Source organism: Cokeromyces recurvatus, assembly GCF_025118155.1.
Source record: "Cokeromyces recurvatus strain NRRL 2243 chromosome Unknown BX663scaffold_1, whole genome shotgun sequence".
NCBI lineage: Eukaryota > Fungi > Mucoromycota > Mucoromycetes > Mucorales > Mucoraceae > Cokeromyces > Cokeromyces recurvatus.
The window spans coordinates 956,340-974,053 of record NW_026251387.1 but is presented as its reverse complement, the minus strand read 5'-3'; the positions used below and the strand labels follow the sequence as shown (position 1 = coordinate 974,053).

Here is a 17,714-nt window from a genome sequence, read left to right as displayed (position 1 = left end):
TGTGAGTTGACTTCATACTACTCGGAAATATTTATATTCTTGAGAGCTGTATTTCTCTATAATAATAAACAAAGAATGAATACACGAGCTTCGGCAATATTTGCTATGGCTTGATTCAAATTAATCATTGGATTCCACTCATATCTGTCATAAGATGACTTGTTTAATTTCTTGAAAACGAATAGGTCTTTACACTCTTTTCATTCTGAATATTCATTAGAAACACTACATACTACACACAAAGTCAAAACATGGTCATAGGAAGAAAAAAAAAAAAAGATGGGTAGAGGAGGAGTCTTTAGTGCAACTTTTGAAATAATCAAATTTACTCTTTCACATTTGTATCGTATTGAGTTTATCAAAGCTTCCTTATTCAAGTCATTCTGTGTACAAGGAAGAAGAAAAGAAAAAATTAGATAGTTTAGGGGAATAAGTGAGTCTATGTTTTGAAGGCCTATTATTAAAAGGTATCTCTTTATCATAAAGCTTGATCTTCAAGATAATATTAGATAGAGTTTCAATATAAAGCCCCCCCCTTTTTTTTTTTCCTTCTAGATTAAAATCGTATATAATTTAAATAATAACAGTAACTTTATATATAAAATAGAATTGTATACCTTTTGTGGCTATTCCTATAAATTTTGAAATCTTGAACATTTTTTTTTTTAAATTTAAATCAGTCACAGAATAAAAAAAAAAAAAAAGCCAGGCCCCACACATGCCCCGCCCAAACCCCTCCCACATACTGAAAGAATAGTAGTATCATGAAGACCTTCCATTTCTTTCTCCTCCCCCCACTTCTTTTTTTTTATTTTACGTTTTATTTTGTCAATAAGAAAATAATAAAAAAAAAATAACTTATGTTTTCTACTGTTGGTAAACGTTCCTTTCAAATAGTTCGCTGTATTTCAAAGTATAATGTGAGTACACCATGTTCCATGTATGTATAAACTAATTCAAAATTGAGTAGAATATACGTCAAGCTTCAACAAAGACATCAGGTCATACAGCATATGAGGAAGCACTTAAATTGATTGCATTAGATAAAAAGGAAAGATTAAACATGTTAGAACGTCTGGAGAAGGAAATCACTCGAGCTGCTAAAAGTAATAATCATTCTTCTTCTTCTTCTTCATACATGTATACTAATTAATCCCTTCTTTTCTCCTTTTCAGCTGCTACTCCAGCGCAATTAAAAGCGCTTGATGCATTAAAGTTTGATTTACAAGTAAAATCTGAATTAAATGAACCTGAAGTACAGAAAAAATTCAAACTTGGAGACAGTAAATACAGATATATATAAGAGTTTGACATGTGTTTAATGCTTTGTTATATTTAACCCTATTATCTAGTTGACATGTTAAAACCTGTATATCGTTATATGCGTCAGAGAGAATTTGAAAAGGTATCAAAAAGTAAATTATTGGAGCGTTTATCACAGATGAATGTCATTCCCGATCTTTTACCAACTGGTTTGAATCCTACCATTGATGTTGCTGTCAAATTACTACCTGACGGTCAACAAGTTGAACCTGGAGTATTTTTAAAGCCAGAGCAGGTATAATATGTATATATATGAGTTTAAATAGACCAACAAAATTAAAAAAAAAATTGTATTAGAGTGTTCAATGTCCAGAAATTGAAATTACAAACTTTCATGTCGAACAACGATTATATACATTAATGTTGGTAGATCCAGGTATATATTTATATATGCTTATAAAGGAATATGGTTTAATTATTTTTATTCCTTAGATTCACCTGATGTTGAAAATAAAACATATCAACAATATTGTCATTGGTTATTGTAAGCGTCTTTGTTACATATATAGATAGATATCATATCTAGTCACTAATAAACATAGCAAATAGATCCAATGTGCCTTTATCAACTACGTCAACTATTATAAAAGGAGGTGATTCAATTTTGGATTATATTCCACCTCATCCTCAAAAAGGTACAAAATATCATCGTTATACTCTAATTGTTTGCGAACAGCCAAATGAAGGCCAAGAGAAGGTAGATATAAAGGTCAACAGTCGAGATCATTTTGATGTAAAAGGTTTGGTGCAGTCTTATGCTTTAAAGACCACAGGAGCTACTTTCTTCCGTCAAGTATGGGATGAACAAGTTTCCAAAATCTATAATGAAATTCTTAAGCAAAATGAACCTATTTATGGCAAACCACCTAAAGTAGAGCGCTATATTCAAAGAACTGTGTATTATTAGAAATAAAATTTTATTATATATAGTAGACTTTATAATACACGCCACCCCTTGTCAAAAAAAAAAAAAATGCATTATTTTATTTTATTTTAGTGTATTTTTTTTTCTTTTTTTTTCTTTTTTTTTTTCTTTTTTATTTGTCTTTCATCAAATGGTATTATCGATTTTAGTAAAAAGGCAACAAAGGGCCTTAAGAGACTGGAAGGTATTGAAAGCGCTTTATCAAAAAAGATGGAATCATACAACAATTACAAACGATGATCCCATTCATAAAGTTGATTTGAGGGTTGGAAAGATTATTGACATCAAGCCTCATTCAGGGGCAGATCATCTTTATATTGAACAAGGTATTATTCATAGATAGATATACACGTAACTATCATTCACGATATTCCCTTTTTATTGTAATATCAAGTGGATTTAAAGGTCGAGTCAAGTGATCCTCGTACTATTGTAAGTGGACTTGCCCCTTATTTGTCAATGGATTCACTTTTGGTAAAAGAAGCATTAAAAAATCGTATTTTGAAATAATAATAATACCTTTTTTTTTTTTTTTTTTTTTTTTTTTTTTTTTGTTAATACATATAGAATCAATATGTTATTGTAGTGAGTAATATGAAGCCAAGTAAATTTAGAGGCGTTTTATCACAAGGCATGTTATTAGCTGCTTCATTAACCAATGACGATCAAACATTAGTAAGATTATTATCACCATCATCATCTTCTTCTTCTAAAGATCATTTAGTGGGTGAAAGGATTCAGCTAGAAGGAATCCAATGGGAGGAGGAGAATAAGCCGGATATTGTACTAAAGCCCAAACAAAAAATATTCGAGCAAGTGGCTCTCTACTTGAAGACAAATAAAGATGGTATTGCAACTTACAAAGACATACCATTAATGACTTCTGCAGGTCCTATTATTTGTGAACTGAAAAACGCAACTATTTCATAATAAATAGAATACACATATTATTATTTTTATTTTTATTTTTTTTTTTTTAAACAGTAGGGAAATTTCTTGTATTTAATAAAACTGCTTTTAGACTACGAATATCACTCTTTAATCCAGCAACAGCAGAAGAATCAGAAGGATAGGTATTTGTACGTAAATAAGAGGTAGAATAGTATGGATAGTCTGAATAAGATGTAGAGGTCATTAAAGCGTCTTTGAAATAGGCTAACTCGGAACGAAAATCCTTGTAAATTTTTGTCTTTAACGAATTTGAAAGATATTCTTGAGACTTTTCTGCAAGTTTGCTAATTTTATCAATGAATTCAGCTTCATGCTTCATCAAGGCATCTGTAACTGTCTTTTCTTCTCCTTGATCAATGAGTGCATCTAGATCATCATTTTGTAAATGATAATTCTTTAGTGACTTGAGTAATCTTTCAGAAACTTCTTTATGTTGATTATATCGAATACGTTGGTATTCTGCAATACGATTGAAAATGGGTGAAATAAAATGCTACATAAAAAAAAATAAAAATAAAAATAAAAAAAGAAGGAGTTATATATACATTTATATTATTAGTGTATGTGTATACTAAAGTTTACCTTTAAAAGGCCTATCATACTTGCTGTTAACCCTACAGCGCCCATACCTAAAATAACTGACAATGCAAATACTTTTTCAGCGGGTAGTGAAGGTTGTGGTGGTTGAGGATAATATAAAATTTGAGTAGTAGGAATAAGCGATGGTGTATAATTTCTCAACGGAATGGCTGGTGCAATAGTATTTATAGTAGATATCTAAAAAAAAAATATGTATACATATTATTATTTGTATATACACACACATATATATATATATAAATAATAACAATTACATTAGCAATAGACTGATCACCTACTCTTTTAAATGCTTCATCAATCTCGGCTTGATTCAAACCCTTTTTTTGTAAAAAGGCCATCTTTTTCTCTTTATCGGCTGATCGTACATTAGCTGAAGAAAGAAAAGAGACGGCCTGTTTAATCAAGTCTTCTCTTAGTCCATCAGATGGGAGAGTAGTTGCTGTAGGTGTAGGAATACTATTATTAGTTGGTGATTTTGTGGAATCTAGAGATGATGAAATAGTTGTTTGAGCATCGGAGGAATTATCCTGTGTTGTCTGACTAGTTGGAGGGTTATTTGTAGTAGAAGATGACGATGAATTGGACATTATTAAAACGAAATACTAATAATAATAATAATATGGGGTAATAACAAATAAAAAAAAAAAAAAAAAAAAAAAAAAAAAAAAAAAAAAAATTAAATTTTCACATGCTGACTAAATTTTTGAGTACATTAAATTCGGAGGCTAAATATTCATATTATACTTTTATAATTAAAAGTTATGTAATCAAACCTGAAGAGCAGCATAAGAAAGGTGAATATACCTATTTAGAAGCATAAAGAGAAAAAAAAAGTTATCTATATATTAGGGTTATTGAATGGTTAGAGGCAATCCTGATATTTGCCATATGATAACTATGAAAAGCCCCTAAATGTATCCAAAGACGAATTAATAGCATCTAAAATTGTTAATCCCCTTGATTTCTACTTTGATGAGGAAGTCAAAAAATCGATAGACACTCGATGTTATAAAGTAAATGAAAAGATAAATTTATTATGTAGTCATAATTAACTAGTACCAAAGCTAAAAATAATTTTTTTTTAACAAGGAGAGAAGTATCTGCTGAACCTTTTATACTTGTACATTTGTATGAAAGAAAATAGTCTTAAAAAAAAAAGAGTCAAGTTCTGAATCTTTATGAGGATGTACATCGAAATACTTCATAACATATTACTTGCGCTGCCATTAGCTTAGAACTACCCGCTTGAGGATATGAGCATGACCATTGCTAATAGGCAAAGTACATGATGAAAAAGGAAGAAGAAGAAGAGATTCATTCCAAATCTGGCAGTCATACGAATACCGTTATTACTAAAAGGCATACTCATTTTTTATTGTCATTTAATGCTATTAACACTCAATACTGAAAGATAGGGCTATAGGCATAAACAATCGAGGTGGGACGATTAACTTTGGACTTACTTGATAATTGTATCAGACAACGTAGTTAACAAAAGTCGCTGTTAAAAATATCAATCTATTTTGATACAGCTGTCATTGACAATAAGAACAATCGTTAGACTTTGTATATTGGTTATGAATTTTGATGTCAAGCACGCTGTTGTCTGTTTGTGTTGTGACTATAGTAGTTGTTGAGAAAATTGTCCTATTGAAAGAATGAATCCTTTCGCAATAAAAAATAAAATAAAATTCATCGAAAGGGTGCATCATAAGCAGGCTTTAAGAGAAAAGAAGGCATAGACCCTACAAACTTACAATATGAGCATGTGTTTGTATAATTGCAGCGCAAAAAAAAAAAAAAAAGCATATTTGATCGTCAAGGGGATAACGTTTGAGATGAGAATTGTTAGTTCCTATGAATGATAATTTGTGACCAAGTATATACAGCAGAGTGCAGAAAGGACACATATGGATGACGCTTGATTGAACTATTCTCAATATATATATATATATTTAGTTCTTTCTCATCAACTTTTCATTTATTTAAATACTAAGCAGGAAGAATAACTGTTAACGTGGAAGATTTGAAGATAAAGTTCAATGATTGTTTTCCAGTATAGAATTCAACAGTAAAAATAAATCCATGTGTAACCAAGCTGTCATAAAGTTTGAAAGAGTCCAATCATAACGTGAATGTGTCCCGCCCATTGAATGGTTAAGATAAAGTATCATCTGCTGAATGTATAGATATATGATATTAAAGTATTAATGAATTATACTTGCAAAGAAGCAAATTACTCTTAGTGTAAATGTATTCATTGCTTTTTTCAATTAAACAAAGGGAAAAAAAAAAGGCGTAAAGGTTCTAACCTTTTGGAAATTGTGACCGAGCGGGAAAAATAAAGGATTAATAATATAATTATTTTTTTCCCCGTTTCTGTATCTACTCAAATAAATCAGTAAAGAAAACTACAACATATAGACTTTTCTATTTTACTCTGATAGTCTTTCAATCAAGAATTAAGTTTTTAAAAACTGCCAATTGATATATTAAAATCGGTTTTTTTTTTTTTTTTTTTTTTTTTTTTTTTTTTTTTTTTTAAAAAAAAAAAGACGCTGGTTTGTTTTGCAAAAGTGCAAATTAGTATTAGAAGCATTGTAATATTAGATAGATAAATATAGATATGTATATGTCAAAATTAATGGCATGAGTGGAAAAGTGAATAAAATACAAAAATTAACAACAACGACTTCTTTTTAAAGACCTCGATGTATCACTTGTTAAAGAAAATGAGTGGCTTTCACTCAAGTCTAATTCCAATTGAGGCACTTTGACCATTTTCGCAATATAAGCAAAAGCCTTTTCTACATTGTCTCCATTTTTAGCACTCGTCTCAAAGCAGGGAATTTGCATTTTATCACTCGAATGTGTCTCTGCCCAAGCTCTTGCTTGTCTTCTTGAAACAACTCTATCATCGATGTCTATTTTATTTCCAATAATTAATAATGGGAAGTTTTTTGCTTCTTCTGCTGGTAGTGATGACTGCTTTAAAAAGTCTTCTCTCCAACGTTCTAAACAAGCAAAGTTAATCTCTTTAACCACCTTCTTTCATAATCCAATACGCATACACATAATTCCTCTTTTTCTCTCTCTCCCTCTTTTTTTTTTCTTACCAAGATGCTGAAAAGATAAGAAATTATTCACATCATAAACTAAAACACATGCATCTGCTCCACGATAGTAAGCTACACCTAAAGACTGAAATCGTTCTTGACCTGCTGTATCCCAAATTTGCATCATTACTTTTTTACCATCGTCTGTTTCAACTTCTTTTGTAATAAAATCAGCTCCTTTCATGGAATTAAATGTCAGGAATGCAACAAACTCTCACTTTGATTTTCATCCTTCTATTTTTACTTTATTTTTTTTTTTTTTTACATGTGTGTATTTATACCTATAGTTGCTTTATACGCATTGGTAAAACGTTTATGAATGTACTGTATGAAATGAATAAGAATGAATATAATGGTATCATTGAAATTAATTCGAATAATTTACTTGATTACGAAGACTTGTCTTTTGAAAAAATAAAATAAAATAAAACAAATTAGAAAAAGAAAGAAAGAAAAAAAAGTATTTTAGTTGTCTATAATGATTATACCTTGCCTACACCACCATCCCCAATAAGCACAACTTTAAGAATGTCTTTATGCATAATATATATAAAAGGAAAAAAAAAAAAAAGAGTGCCTATTTATTTTATTTTATTTTATTTAATTTTATTTAATTTTTTTTTTTCTTTTAATAAAATTACAACAGGGAAAAATCATGTGATTTACATATTTCTTTTAACTGCCTCAGGAAAATGAATTGTTGTTGCCGTAGAAACTATCGAACCTTCTGGTATTACTATGGTTGTAAGGTCTGTTTCCATAATAACTGATTCACGATTGAATTCATCCTTATAGTTGTTATTTGGTGTTATCGTAGGCGGGCCAACCTCTATACAATTATTACTATCACAAGACTTTCTTAAAATCAAACGGTGATCATCCCCAATATAGAAATAGGCTAAAGGTAAGAAACAAAAGAAAAATGTACTCAATATAGCACATAGCCAAAAGAATCCCACACTGGCATATAAATAGCCTCCCATCAAAGGGCCTATACACATGCCTAATAATAATAATAATAAAAGAGACAATATAAGCATTATTGTTGTTATTATTATTATATGTATACTTATTTTTATATATTTACCAACACCATAAGCTGCGTTAAATAGTGAATAACTTCTTGCTAGTCCATCTGATGAAACAGAATTCCCATTTTCTTTATCAACAACTTTAGCAATTTCCGGAAAAACAGGAGCTTGACAACCCGCAATCGTGATCCCACCCATAATGAGTATAGGGATTAATGGCCAAAATGATCCTCTTTCCTGACTTGGGAAGCCAATCAAAAAACAAAAAGGGGTAGAGATAAGTAAGGAAACAAGTGCAACAATCTTAGTTCCATATTGGTCACATAACCAGCCACAAATAGCATTTGCAATAATAGAGGGTATCATATAAGCTAATACAATTAAACTACAACCAGCCGCATTAAATTGCCATTCTTCTGCTAAGCGCATTGATAACGTAGGCTAAAGAAAAAATAAAATAGATTTTTTTTTTCAAATAATAATAATGAAAAAGATCAGTTAAAGAAATATTATATGTATCTACGCATATATATATTTTACTTCAAACGAGCTCATAACAGTCGCTACTATAATAGTCAAAGCTAGAGAAACAATCAATCTTGGTTGTTTTAAGAGCTGGAGCCATGTTATAGATTTTTTTGGTAGTTCATTTTCGACAGTTTTGCTAACATCATCATGACTTGACTCAAACCATTCCTTAGGTGAACTTGAACGTTCAATAATAATTAAACGCATAATAAGATCAAGGCCGCTAAGAATCATAGATGCAATAAAGGGTGCTTCATAACCAATTTCACTATATAATACTTTTTTATTGGTTAAATTTAAATAACATCCATTTATAGTATACACTTACATCCTAAATGGATGTAAAATGAGATATTTATGTTAGTTAGCTATACAATGCATGATATATATATGAAACATCAAACGCGTATATACCTCCAGCTGGTAATCCTACCATCATGCCTAATGGATAAAAGCCAATAAGTTTACCCATTTGTGTTCCTAGTTGTTCTCTAGGCCAGTTATCCGCTATAAGACATAAACACATTGTCCAAACACAAGCATTAGATATGCCTTGTAAAATACGAGCCACTAGTAACATCATGTAGGATGTACTCAACATAAATAATACATTGGCAGCTATTGATGCGGTTGTACCTAATAGCATAGGTAATCTTCGTTGTTTTATTCGATCACCTAACCATCCAAATATAGGTGACCCAACTAAATAATAATAATAATAATAAAAGAAGTTAAAAGACATATGTGCGTGCGTGTGTTTTAAAAGAAAACAAATTATCTACTTAATAGTCCAACAGCATAAAGAGCAACTAGTACACCTGTATCTCGTGAAGTCATTTCTATATTTTCTGTAATAGCACTTGATTTTGAATGATCTATCCATTCTTTATCCAAGTTCCTTATACGAGCAACAATGAACGGTGATAAAGGAAACAAAATTGAGTGTACAAATGTCTAATAACATGAATAATACAATAAATATAAAATGAGAATCTTAGATTTTATATATAATATATATATATATATATCACAATACGCTAGTAAATAATCCAATTGCAGCTGTTGAAAATACAAAAATATTGCTTGATCGAAATTCGAATAAAAAAGGCTTTGTTTTATTATTAGATGGCATGTGTGATTTTATTTCTATGTCAGTATCAACAGACATAGCGATACGCGAACGAAATAGTTTCATTATTACACTACAGTGAAGAAAGAAAAAAGAATAGTGTAAATTTAGTTTGGATATATTTTATATGTTTTTTATAACTTTTTTTTTTATAAATATACATGTATAAATGTAAAACTGAAAGGGGAAATGTGAGGGGGTTGGGGCAAGATATTCGATGCTTGATTTATGACATGAACATACAAGGTTTTAGGGAGAAAGAGAAGCAAAAATAATAATAATGATAATAATAATAAAAAAGAGGTAAACAAGAAAAATAAAGGAGGGGAAGGGGGAAAAAAGAGAGGACAAAAAAAAAAAAAGATTATTGTAACAAGTCTATTGTCAGTTCATAAATATAAAAGGTGACAGCATTAACAGGGAAACCTCTTAAAATGGTTGCTCCAAGTCCTCTAAAGAACACATGAGGACCTTCTAATTTGTAAGATCGAATTACACAATCTTTTATGGATGCATATGGACGATCTGGTAAAATTCTTGTATTTTCGTTATGTTGTGTTTGCTGCATTTGAAGACGAGATTTGATAACATCAATGGGATAAATGGACGTCCACGAGACTGTCCCTGCTAAACCTCCTGCTAATAAGAGTTTCCATGCATCATTATCAACCCCTGATGTATTCACTTTTAAAATTCGTTTCATGCCTTCATAAACCCAAAAATAAACCCCATAGCTTGGTGCATCTCGGATCAAAGTAATAAGGCCACCTTGATAAAAACCTATTTTAAATTATTAGATTATTAGCATGACTCTATATATATATATGTATATATAGAGGTGTATGTATTTATGTATATATAAAAGACCTTTTAAACCATTTGCAGCAAAAATTTCTTGAGTCACTTGCATAGTAGACTTTGGGGCTTTTGTCATTTGAGCTTGGATTTTAATTAACTCAGTAGGTGTTGAAAAGAAAAAGCAAGCTATACCAGCACCTGCTCCAGAAAGATAGACTTGAAATAAAGAAGGATCTTGAGATGGATACTGATGCTGAAAGAAACGAAGAATAGAGCCATAAGAAACAAATAATAAAGCGTTCAGACCTGCTAAACCAACTATAGGAGACAATACACCTTTGAACATGGAACCTAACTTTAACATAAAATTCCATTTGTATATAAAATGAATAAATTTATATTTCTATATTACGCATACCCCCTCTGTTTGAATCATAGTTTTAAATGTCTGCCATGAACTCGGCCTATCTGAGCTCATTAAAGCACCTTTAGGTGTAGTAGGCGCCTGTAAACGTGCCTAGAAATATACATATAAAGTTTTAATAATCTGCAATATTAAATTTAATTTCTTTTTTTCCATACTTTTAATACATCAAGTGGACTGCCCACGATAATTCCTGCTGCACCACCAATCCAACCTAATAAACAATTGCTTAGTATTTAATGTTACTTGTCCCTTGCTTTTCCCCCTTTTTTCTTATCTCATGAAAAATAATGATATTTACCTGCTATAAAATCATTTACACTTTCAGCTAAAAAAATGTTTTACTGAATATTAAATGCTTCTTTTTTTTCTGTTTTTTTTGTTTTTTTTTTTTTTACTTCATCTCATTTACCCATTCACTAGAAATCTTGAATTTTATTCAAAAATAAAATAAAACAATAAAAATTAACAATACAATAACTAAAGTCAGTCATCGGGAGATTAAAAGGGATTTGGTTACAGCTTTATTGTGGAGTTTTTTTTTTTTTATAAATATCTAAAACGGTCCATTTAATGGAAACTGTTTATTATTCAATATCAGTAAAAAATATATATATTTATATATTAATGAAATAACAGAATAGAGTTAATTCAATTTAACATGACTATTTTGGACTTACAAATGCTAACTATATACAACAGTAAGCTAGCGATTAATTATGAATAAACCATAATAGCTCATTTATAGAAATGTAATAGAGGTCAAAAGTCTTTTGCATACATGTATTATTTCAGTATAGGAATATTTATTTTTACTTGTATATTTTTATGGATATCTGTAAACTTATTTAAACTAGCTTCTTTGATTAAGCTATACTTAGTTATGTGATATTTGGGAGGACTCTAACATGGCCTTAACAAGCATAAAGAATACTATTACACACTTTCTGTTTAGATATTAAAGTAATAAAGAGGTTAATTCAATATTGAGTTAAAGTGAAATATCGTCTAGATAAAAGCAGATTTAAGCATAACTTGTCCTCTCACTAAAGAAAAAGTATACACAATAAAATCAGAATAGTATAGATTATACGATGGAATATTATTTCTTTATGATAGTAAGCTGCTTTACTTCTCATCGCCTATAAGAAACAAATATAAAAGTCTTTCGATCTACATTATAAACCCTTTTTTTTTTTCTAGCTTGTATCGTTATCATACACAAAATGTCTACTTATCTTGTATTATTGTGAATTTACACTATAATAGCTTATCTATTTTGTATTACATATCTTAAAAGGAAAAACAAAAATTAATGAACATACAAATAAATGGCTGAAAAAAAAGACAAATTATTTTATTTTACTCTACGAATATACTTTCACTATCTAAAATATAAGAAAAAGAAAAGGATGTAAAATTGATAACATTTTCCTATTTTACATTGTTACTTTTTATACGGAAGAAAATTAAATAATGTAACTGTGTGTATATGTGTGTGTGAGTGAGTGAGTGTGTATGCATGTATTAAATGTGGGGTAACACATATTCTTATCGATTTCATATGATTGTGACTGTAATTTACAACAACGACCTCCTTATTCTTATGAACTATAAAAAAGTAGATGTTCAAAGTTATTATTTTTTCCCTTTTCTTCTTCTTCTTCTTTATTATTACTATTTCTTCTGTAGGTAAGTCATTAAATAATACTATTTTATTCTTCTTCTTCTTCCCTGCCCTAGGAGGAAATTCTTTTTCTCATAGCTAGCACAATATGTAACGCCCTCTGAATCAACAAGACACCCTATCTTGCCCTCCTTGAATTAGGAGGACATTGTAGGGTATCTTGTTGATTCAGAGGGCGTTACATATTGTGCTAGCTATGGGTTTTTTCTAACCTCCTAGTAAAAATAAAAAATACAAGAACAAAGAAGGTGCAACGAATCCTAGCCTCCACGCGGCCACCTTTGGACTGCAGTAATTATTACTGTTGACGAATTGGGGATTCAATTTTTTATATATGAAATAAAAATGAAAATAAATAAATAAATATCTCTTTTTTTTTACGCGTTTTTTATAAATATTTTTTGTATTTCTAATTTGTCCTTAAAAATGTTGAAAATAACTTACAAGTAGCTAGCATTGGAAATAAATAAAATAAAATAGAATGAACTTTTAAATAGATAATACATTTAATTATTGAATAGACTTGTTCACTTCAACCATTGAATTAATAAGAATCCTATATATATATATATATATAAAGGAAGAAAGTTAGTTTCTTATTCAAAATTATAAATGGTGTTTGCACATCGCGAACTTATTTAAGACACACACTTTAAAGACTAAATGAGCATTTATTGCCTCCAGTATTTTTTATTTATTTATTTTTTCATAAGACATAAATTTGATATTTGCACTCTTTTTCTATATTCTTCTCAGTTTAACTTAACAATGACTGCAATAATAATTGGTATTATATATATATATGTATATAGAACGTAAAGGGATTTAACAAAAGGATAAGTCAAGTATTTCACAACACTATATATGAGTCACGCTTAAAATTGAGATATGAAAAATCAATTACTATTATGCTTATAGACAATATAATAATAATAAAAAAAAAGTCAAGAATTGGCGTTAAACTTGATGAAATGTAAAAAATTGCAACAAATGTAGTTTTATGTCAGTCTTTGGAAAAGAAAGAGCTTCTTTCAACCTACTATTATTTTTCTTTGTTTCGCTCATTACAAAAAAAAAAAAAAAATTACATTTTACTACCTCTATTTAACTCTATTCGAAGGAAGATCAATTTTATTAATATTAGTATTGTTATTTATTCATGTATGTGCAAATGAAGAGTGGCTCAGGAAGTATGTACCACTTTAATACTTCAGATTAAATGCAACTCAAATTAGAATTCTTGTAGAAGGAATATCATTTACAGTAACAATAACAATTACTACTAATGTATTTCTCCTCCCTCTTAAAGGAAGCATGTTGTATCTCATCACATCTTTTTTTATTTTTCACTAATATAAAGCCAAATGTAATTCTTATCATTATTATTCAACTGAGCCTTACATACACATATTCATGTAAAAAGGTTGTGCCTTGCCTTGTCTTTAGGACTATATTTATTAATGTATACATGTATATATACATATACATTAGCTTATTTTATTTTTTTCTTTAATAGTAATAAAATTGTATACTGTCTGTCAATACTTGCATGTTATAACATGTTCTGTACCTATACAGATTAAACGTATATATTAGATATTCAGTGATTCAATAAAATCAGGTACTATATCTACTTGATTGATGTCTCTGTAAATGATAATATATAAAAGTAGGAATCGATGATATATATATACATATACATACATATATATATTTTCAGCCACAATAGAAGAATAGATATATGTATATCAAAGGCTCTTCATATTATGTCATTTTAATCAAGCATGGCTGAATTAACATTTGCATATAGAAAACAGTTAAATGTATGCAAACAAAGCTTGTGTAATCTTATAAAATAGGTAAATGTATAAATACAGTTGCAGTCTATTCTACCTTTTTTGTTTATTTATTTACAAGCTTTCTCTTTTTCTCTTCATTTTCAATTCATTTTATACGTTTTTTTTTAAAAAAAAAGTAATTATAAGAAAAATGAATAATAAGAGTGAATCATCATCACCATGTTCTCTTTCAATCTCTATTAGTGCTAAAGAGACACAACACGTAGTTGAACCAAATCATGAGATTCAACAATTGGCCAATAAAAAAATTCCATCAACTCGAATCAATTCTGATATGAATGCATGTATTCATCAATTCTCTTTAAATGATACCACTAGTTCTAGTGAACATAAAGTGTTTACTTGTAACGACTGTGGTCAAGAATTTAACCGGGCTTATAATTTAAAATCACATAAAGCAACACATTCAGCCTCAAAATCATTTCAGGTTCCAAGAAAAAAAAAAAAAGAAAAGAAAAAAGAAAGAAAGAAAGAAAGAAAGAAAGAGAGAGAGAGAGAGAGAGAGAGAGAGTGTGTGTGTGTGTGTGTGTGTGTGTGTGTGAACATGTTTACCAGTCTAACGATGGATGTTAACTCTTTTTTTTTATATCTTTAAAATAGTGCTCAGAATGTCAGAAACAGTTCTTACGTTTACATGATTTAAAGCGACATCAAAAACTACATACAGGTGAAAAGCCATATCGTTGCTCTATATGCTATCGATCATTTAGTCGACTGGATGCATTGAAACGCCACAAAAAGGCAGAAGAAGAGAGATCCAATTGCACCATTCGAAATTATCATGTATATACCTCATCATCACCACCATCTTCGATGTTAACTCCTTCAAAATCTACTACCACTAGCAAGGGAAGTCTATCATTTATCACTTCAGAATGGCAACAACCATCTATTTCACCACCGAAAAATGTTGCATCAAATCAAGTCTATTTACCCTTTATTCTACCATCTCATCAATCAGATCCAAACGAACTTGAAACTTTAAGACAAAGAATACATGATTTGGAAATCGAGGTAAAAAAAAAAAAAAAAAAAAAAAAAACGAAAGAAAAGAAAGAAAACGAGATAAATAAAAATGGCATATAATAGAATCGAGTACTGAGATCTCTTATTCATAAAGAAGATGAAGAGTTGGCTTCTTGGTAATTAATTAAAAAAAAAAAAAAAAAAAAAGAAAAGCTCAAGATTGTATTTAATATTTAATTACTTCATATAAAAATAAGATACATTACAAACTTTATAGTTCATGTATTTTAAGATTAATTATAGTTTGACGAATTTATTGCATATACATATTAACTTTATTTGTACATAAAAAAGGTGACTTTGTAAATGATATAATAAATTATAATAGAAAAGAGACTTTTTACATATTAGTTCAATGATCATGAATGTTACATTAAAGGTAGTAAGAAAGAAGGGAGAGGATGGAACACATATAAATTAGACATTACTATTATACATACATCATATAGAATAAATAGTACAAGATGTGTAGAAAAGAGGGATAATATACATTGAATCCCTTATAATGAACACAAATAAGGGTTTTTTTTTTCTTCTTCTTTTAAGAAATACAACATGAAGTAGTCGAGGAATTATTTAAGAATAATGACCATTGATCTTCAAATCGATCTATCCAAGAAATAATGATCAAAACTCTTTCTCTAACAGTTCTCATGGCTAATAAAGGATACTTTTCATCATCACTCAAGGGTATTATATTTATAATCCACCAACTAAAGATCACCCGATCCCGTTGAGGGCCTCGAAGGATGGGCGGATTAGTTAGAGTAGATAGCCAGCGTAACATATGATTGGATGAATTCTTGGTACCATGTTCAATTAGTTTCTCTACAAATATAGCTAATTCATGTAATATTTCTTCAGTAGATTGTATTTGTCGATTCTTGATCACCTTTTCAGGTAGGGAAAAAGAGGTATGTCTTTGAGATGTCGATGGTACTTGTCTTTGAGGGGGAAGAGTAGGGGTAATAGGATGAGAAGGCTTATGCCGAGTAGCGGATAATCCTTGAATATGCATTTGTAACCAAGGTGCTCTATTGACTTGAGTCTGAGGATGAGCTTGTTGTGCCCAAGATTGGCGCTGGCCCCAACTTGACTGATGAGGCCTTGGTATTGATCTATGGACAGATTGAGTAGAGCCAGTGGTAGCTACTGGACGATGGATGCTAACTGACACAGGCCTTGCTGATAAAGAAGGTGACTGTTTCAATTGTTGCTGAGCCTGTTGGCGAGCTCTTTGAGCAGTTATTTTTAAAATTTGTTGTTGCTCCCATAAATTTTCTTGTTCTCTATCTATATCATCAATCCTTTCAATATCTGCCATATGATAACCATCTACTAAATCAAACCTGATGACTTTAAAACGGTGTGAACCCACTGCTTCAACCATCGATCGTCCATCTGGCAATGTTTGTACATGAGTTAATTCAAGCATTGTACCGTATTCATAAAAGGGTAAAACAGACTCAGAACTTCTTTGTCTACGTGCTAGACACATTGCAAACCTCCTTCGATCAGATGCCATAATACGTCTTAACATGAGTCGATAACGTGGCTCAAATATATGAATCGCACACTGAACATGAGGGAAGGCCATACTTCCGATTAATAAAGGAACACGATGTTCACCACCCAAGCTGCCAAGCCCTTCTTCTTTTGCCTCTTCATCCTCACTATAAAGTTCTAATAAAATATCATTCAAGACTTGAGTTGTGGATGGACAAGACTCAAGACTGTCACGACAAAAGGGACATAGACGTTGATGGTCAAGAGACCGTATAAGACAGTTTTGACAGAATGTATGACCGCATGGTGTTGTAGTTGGGTTTGTAAGTCGAGTACAACAAATAGGACATTCAGTAGATGCATTAAAAGACTGGCGTAAAATATCGGGTGATAAAGATCCTAATTTGCCATTGTTAATAATTGATTGCATGGATTGGATGATAACATTAGGTTGAATAGTTGTTGTATGAATTCGATCACAATAAGGTGAAACACATTCTAATACCAATGTAGTGTTGATATTATTAGGAATGCAATTTTGACATACTGTATAACCACAAGGTAAAGTAAAGGGTCGAATTAGATTTCCTTGACAAACAGGACATGTCGTCAATAGCTGAATGACATGAAGATCAGTTCTAATATTTTCTTGTTGTCTTTGCTTTTTATGTAGTGGCTCTACTCCCACAGGTGAAGAATTGACCTGATCACGAGAGCGCTTTTTACTGCGAACTGAACTGTGCAAGGTAATAATGAAAGTAATAATACTATAATATATATAATATATATATAAAAAGAAGAAGAATTTTTT

At 30.2% G+C, this 17,714-nt stretch overlaps 8 protein-coding genes across 8 annotated transcripts; 3 read left to right on the top strand and 5 right to left on the bottom strand.

Moving 5' to 3' along the window:
* The first annotated feature begins 739 nt into the window (after positions 1–739).
* On the top strand, positions 740–2,292 carry BX663DRAFT_492121 (phosphatidylethanolamine-binding protein). Its single transcript, XM_051525170.1, has 7 exons — positions 740–920; positions 971–1,106; positions 1,176–1,283; positions 1,353–1,558; positions 1,621–1,699; positions 1,756–1,807; positions 1,873–2,292. Exons 1-7 carry the CDS (start codon positions 861–863, stop codon positions 2,228–2,230), a joined length of 999 nt encoding a protein of 332 aa, XP_051387812.1. The 5' UTR covers positions 740–860; the 3' UTR covers positions 2,231–2,292.
* A 70-nt stretch (positions 2,293–2,362) lies between these two features.
* BX663DRAFT_11936 (uncharacterized protein) lies at positions 2,363–3,201 on the top strand. The gene is made up of 2 exons (XM_051521512.1): positions 2,363–2,722; positions 2,816–3,201. The coding sequence occupies exons 1-2, from the start codon at positions 2,708–2,710 to the stop codon at positions 3,176–3,178; spliced, it is 378 nt and encodes a 125-aa protein (XP_051387811.1). The 5' UTR covers positions 2,363–2,707; the 3' UTR covers positions 3,179–3,201.
* A 553-nt stretch (positions 3,202–3,754) lies between these two features.
* Positions 3,755–4,386, bottom strand: BX663DRAFT_424927 (peroxisomal membrane anchor protein conserved region-domain-containing protein; the record flags this gene model as incomplete). Its single annotated transcript, XM_051522461.1, has 2 exons — positions 3,755–3,976; positions 4,054–4,386. The coding sequence occupies 2 exons, from the start codon at positions 4,384–4,386 to the stop codon at positions 3,755–3,757; spliced, it is 555 nt and encodes a 184-aa protein (XP_051387810.1).
* A 1,969-nt stretch (positions 4,387–6,355) lies between these two features.
* On the bottom strand, positions 6,356–7,486 carry BX663DRAFT_492110 (P-loop containing nucleoside triphosphate hydrolase protein). The gene is made up of 5 exons (XM_051525169.1): positions 7,404–7,486; positions 7,301–7,318; positions 7,197–7,239; positions 6,916–7,092; positions 6,356–6,813 (listed from the first exon to the last, which is right to left on the bottom strand). Exons 1-5 carry the CDS (start codon positions 7,455–7,457, stop codon positions 6,479–6,481), a joined length of 627 nt encoding a protein of 208 aa, XP_051387809.1. The 5' UTR covers positions 7,458–7,486; the 3' UTR covers positions 6,356–6,478.
* Positions 7,487–7,535: 49 nt separating this feature from the next.
* Positions 7,536–9,965, bottom strand: BX663DRAFT_492106 (major facilitator superfamily domain-containing protein). The gene is made up of 8 exons (XM_051525168.1): positions 9,765–9,965; positions 9,511–9,676; positions 9,257–9,428; positions 8,889–9,176; positions 8,487–8,752; positions 8,003–8,387; positions 7,771–7,918; positions 7,536–7,666 (listed from the first exon to the last, which is right to left on the bottom strand). Exons 2-8 carry the CDS (start codon positions 9,667–9,669, stop codon positions 7,600–7,602), a joined length of 1,485 nt encoding a protein of 494 aa, XP_051387808.1. The 5' UTR covers positions 9,670–9,676; positions 9,765–9,965; the 3' UTR covers positions 7,536–7,599.
* Positions 9,930–11,380, bottom strand: BX663DRAFT_492098 (mitochondrial carrier domain-containing protein). Its single transcript, XM_051525167.1, has 6 exons — positions 11,238–11,380; positions 11,127–11,153; positions 10,984–11,039; positions 10,820–10,918; positions 10,471–10,756; positions 9,930–10,383 (listed from the first exon to the last, which is right to left on the bottom strand). The coding sequence occupies exons 1-6, from the start codon at positions 11,239–11,241 to the stop codon at positions 9,968–9,970; spliced, it is 888 nt and encodes a 295-aa protein (XP_051387807.1). The 5' UTR covers positions 11,242–11,380; the 3' UTR covers positions 9,930–9,967.
* Positions 11,381–14,354: 2,974 nt separating this feature from the next.
* BX663DRAFT_445777 (uncharacterized protein) lies at positions 14,355–15,665 on the top strand. Its single transcript, XM_051523673.1, has 4 exons — positions 14,355–14,798; positions 14,972–15,385; positions 15,461–15,513; positions 15,595–15,665. Coding segments are annotated over exons 1-4 (891 nt in total). The 5' UTR covers positions 14,355–14,375; the 3' UTR covers positions 15,596–15,665.
* A 273-nt stretch (positions 15,666–15,938) lies between these two features.
* Positions 15,939–17,639, bottom strand: BX663DRAFT_425659 (uncharacterized protein; the record flags this gene model as incomplete). The annotated part of the gene is made up of 1 exon (XM_051522500.1): positions 15,939–17,639. A coding segment is annotated over one exon (1,701 nt), but the record flags the coding sequence as incomplete, so codon positions are not given.
* Between the last annotated feature and the right edge of the window lie 75 nt (positions 17,640–17,714).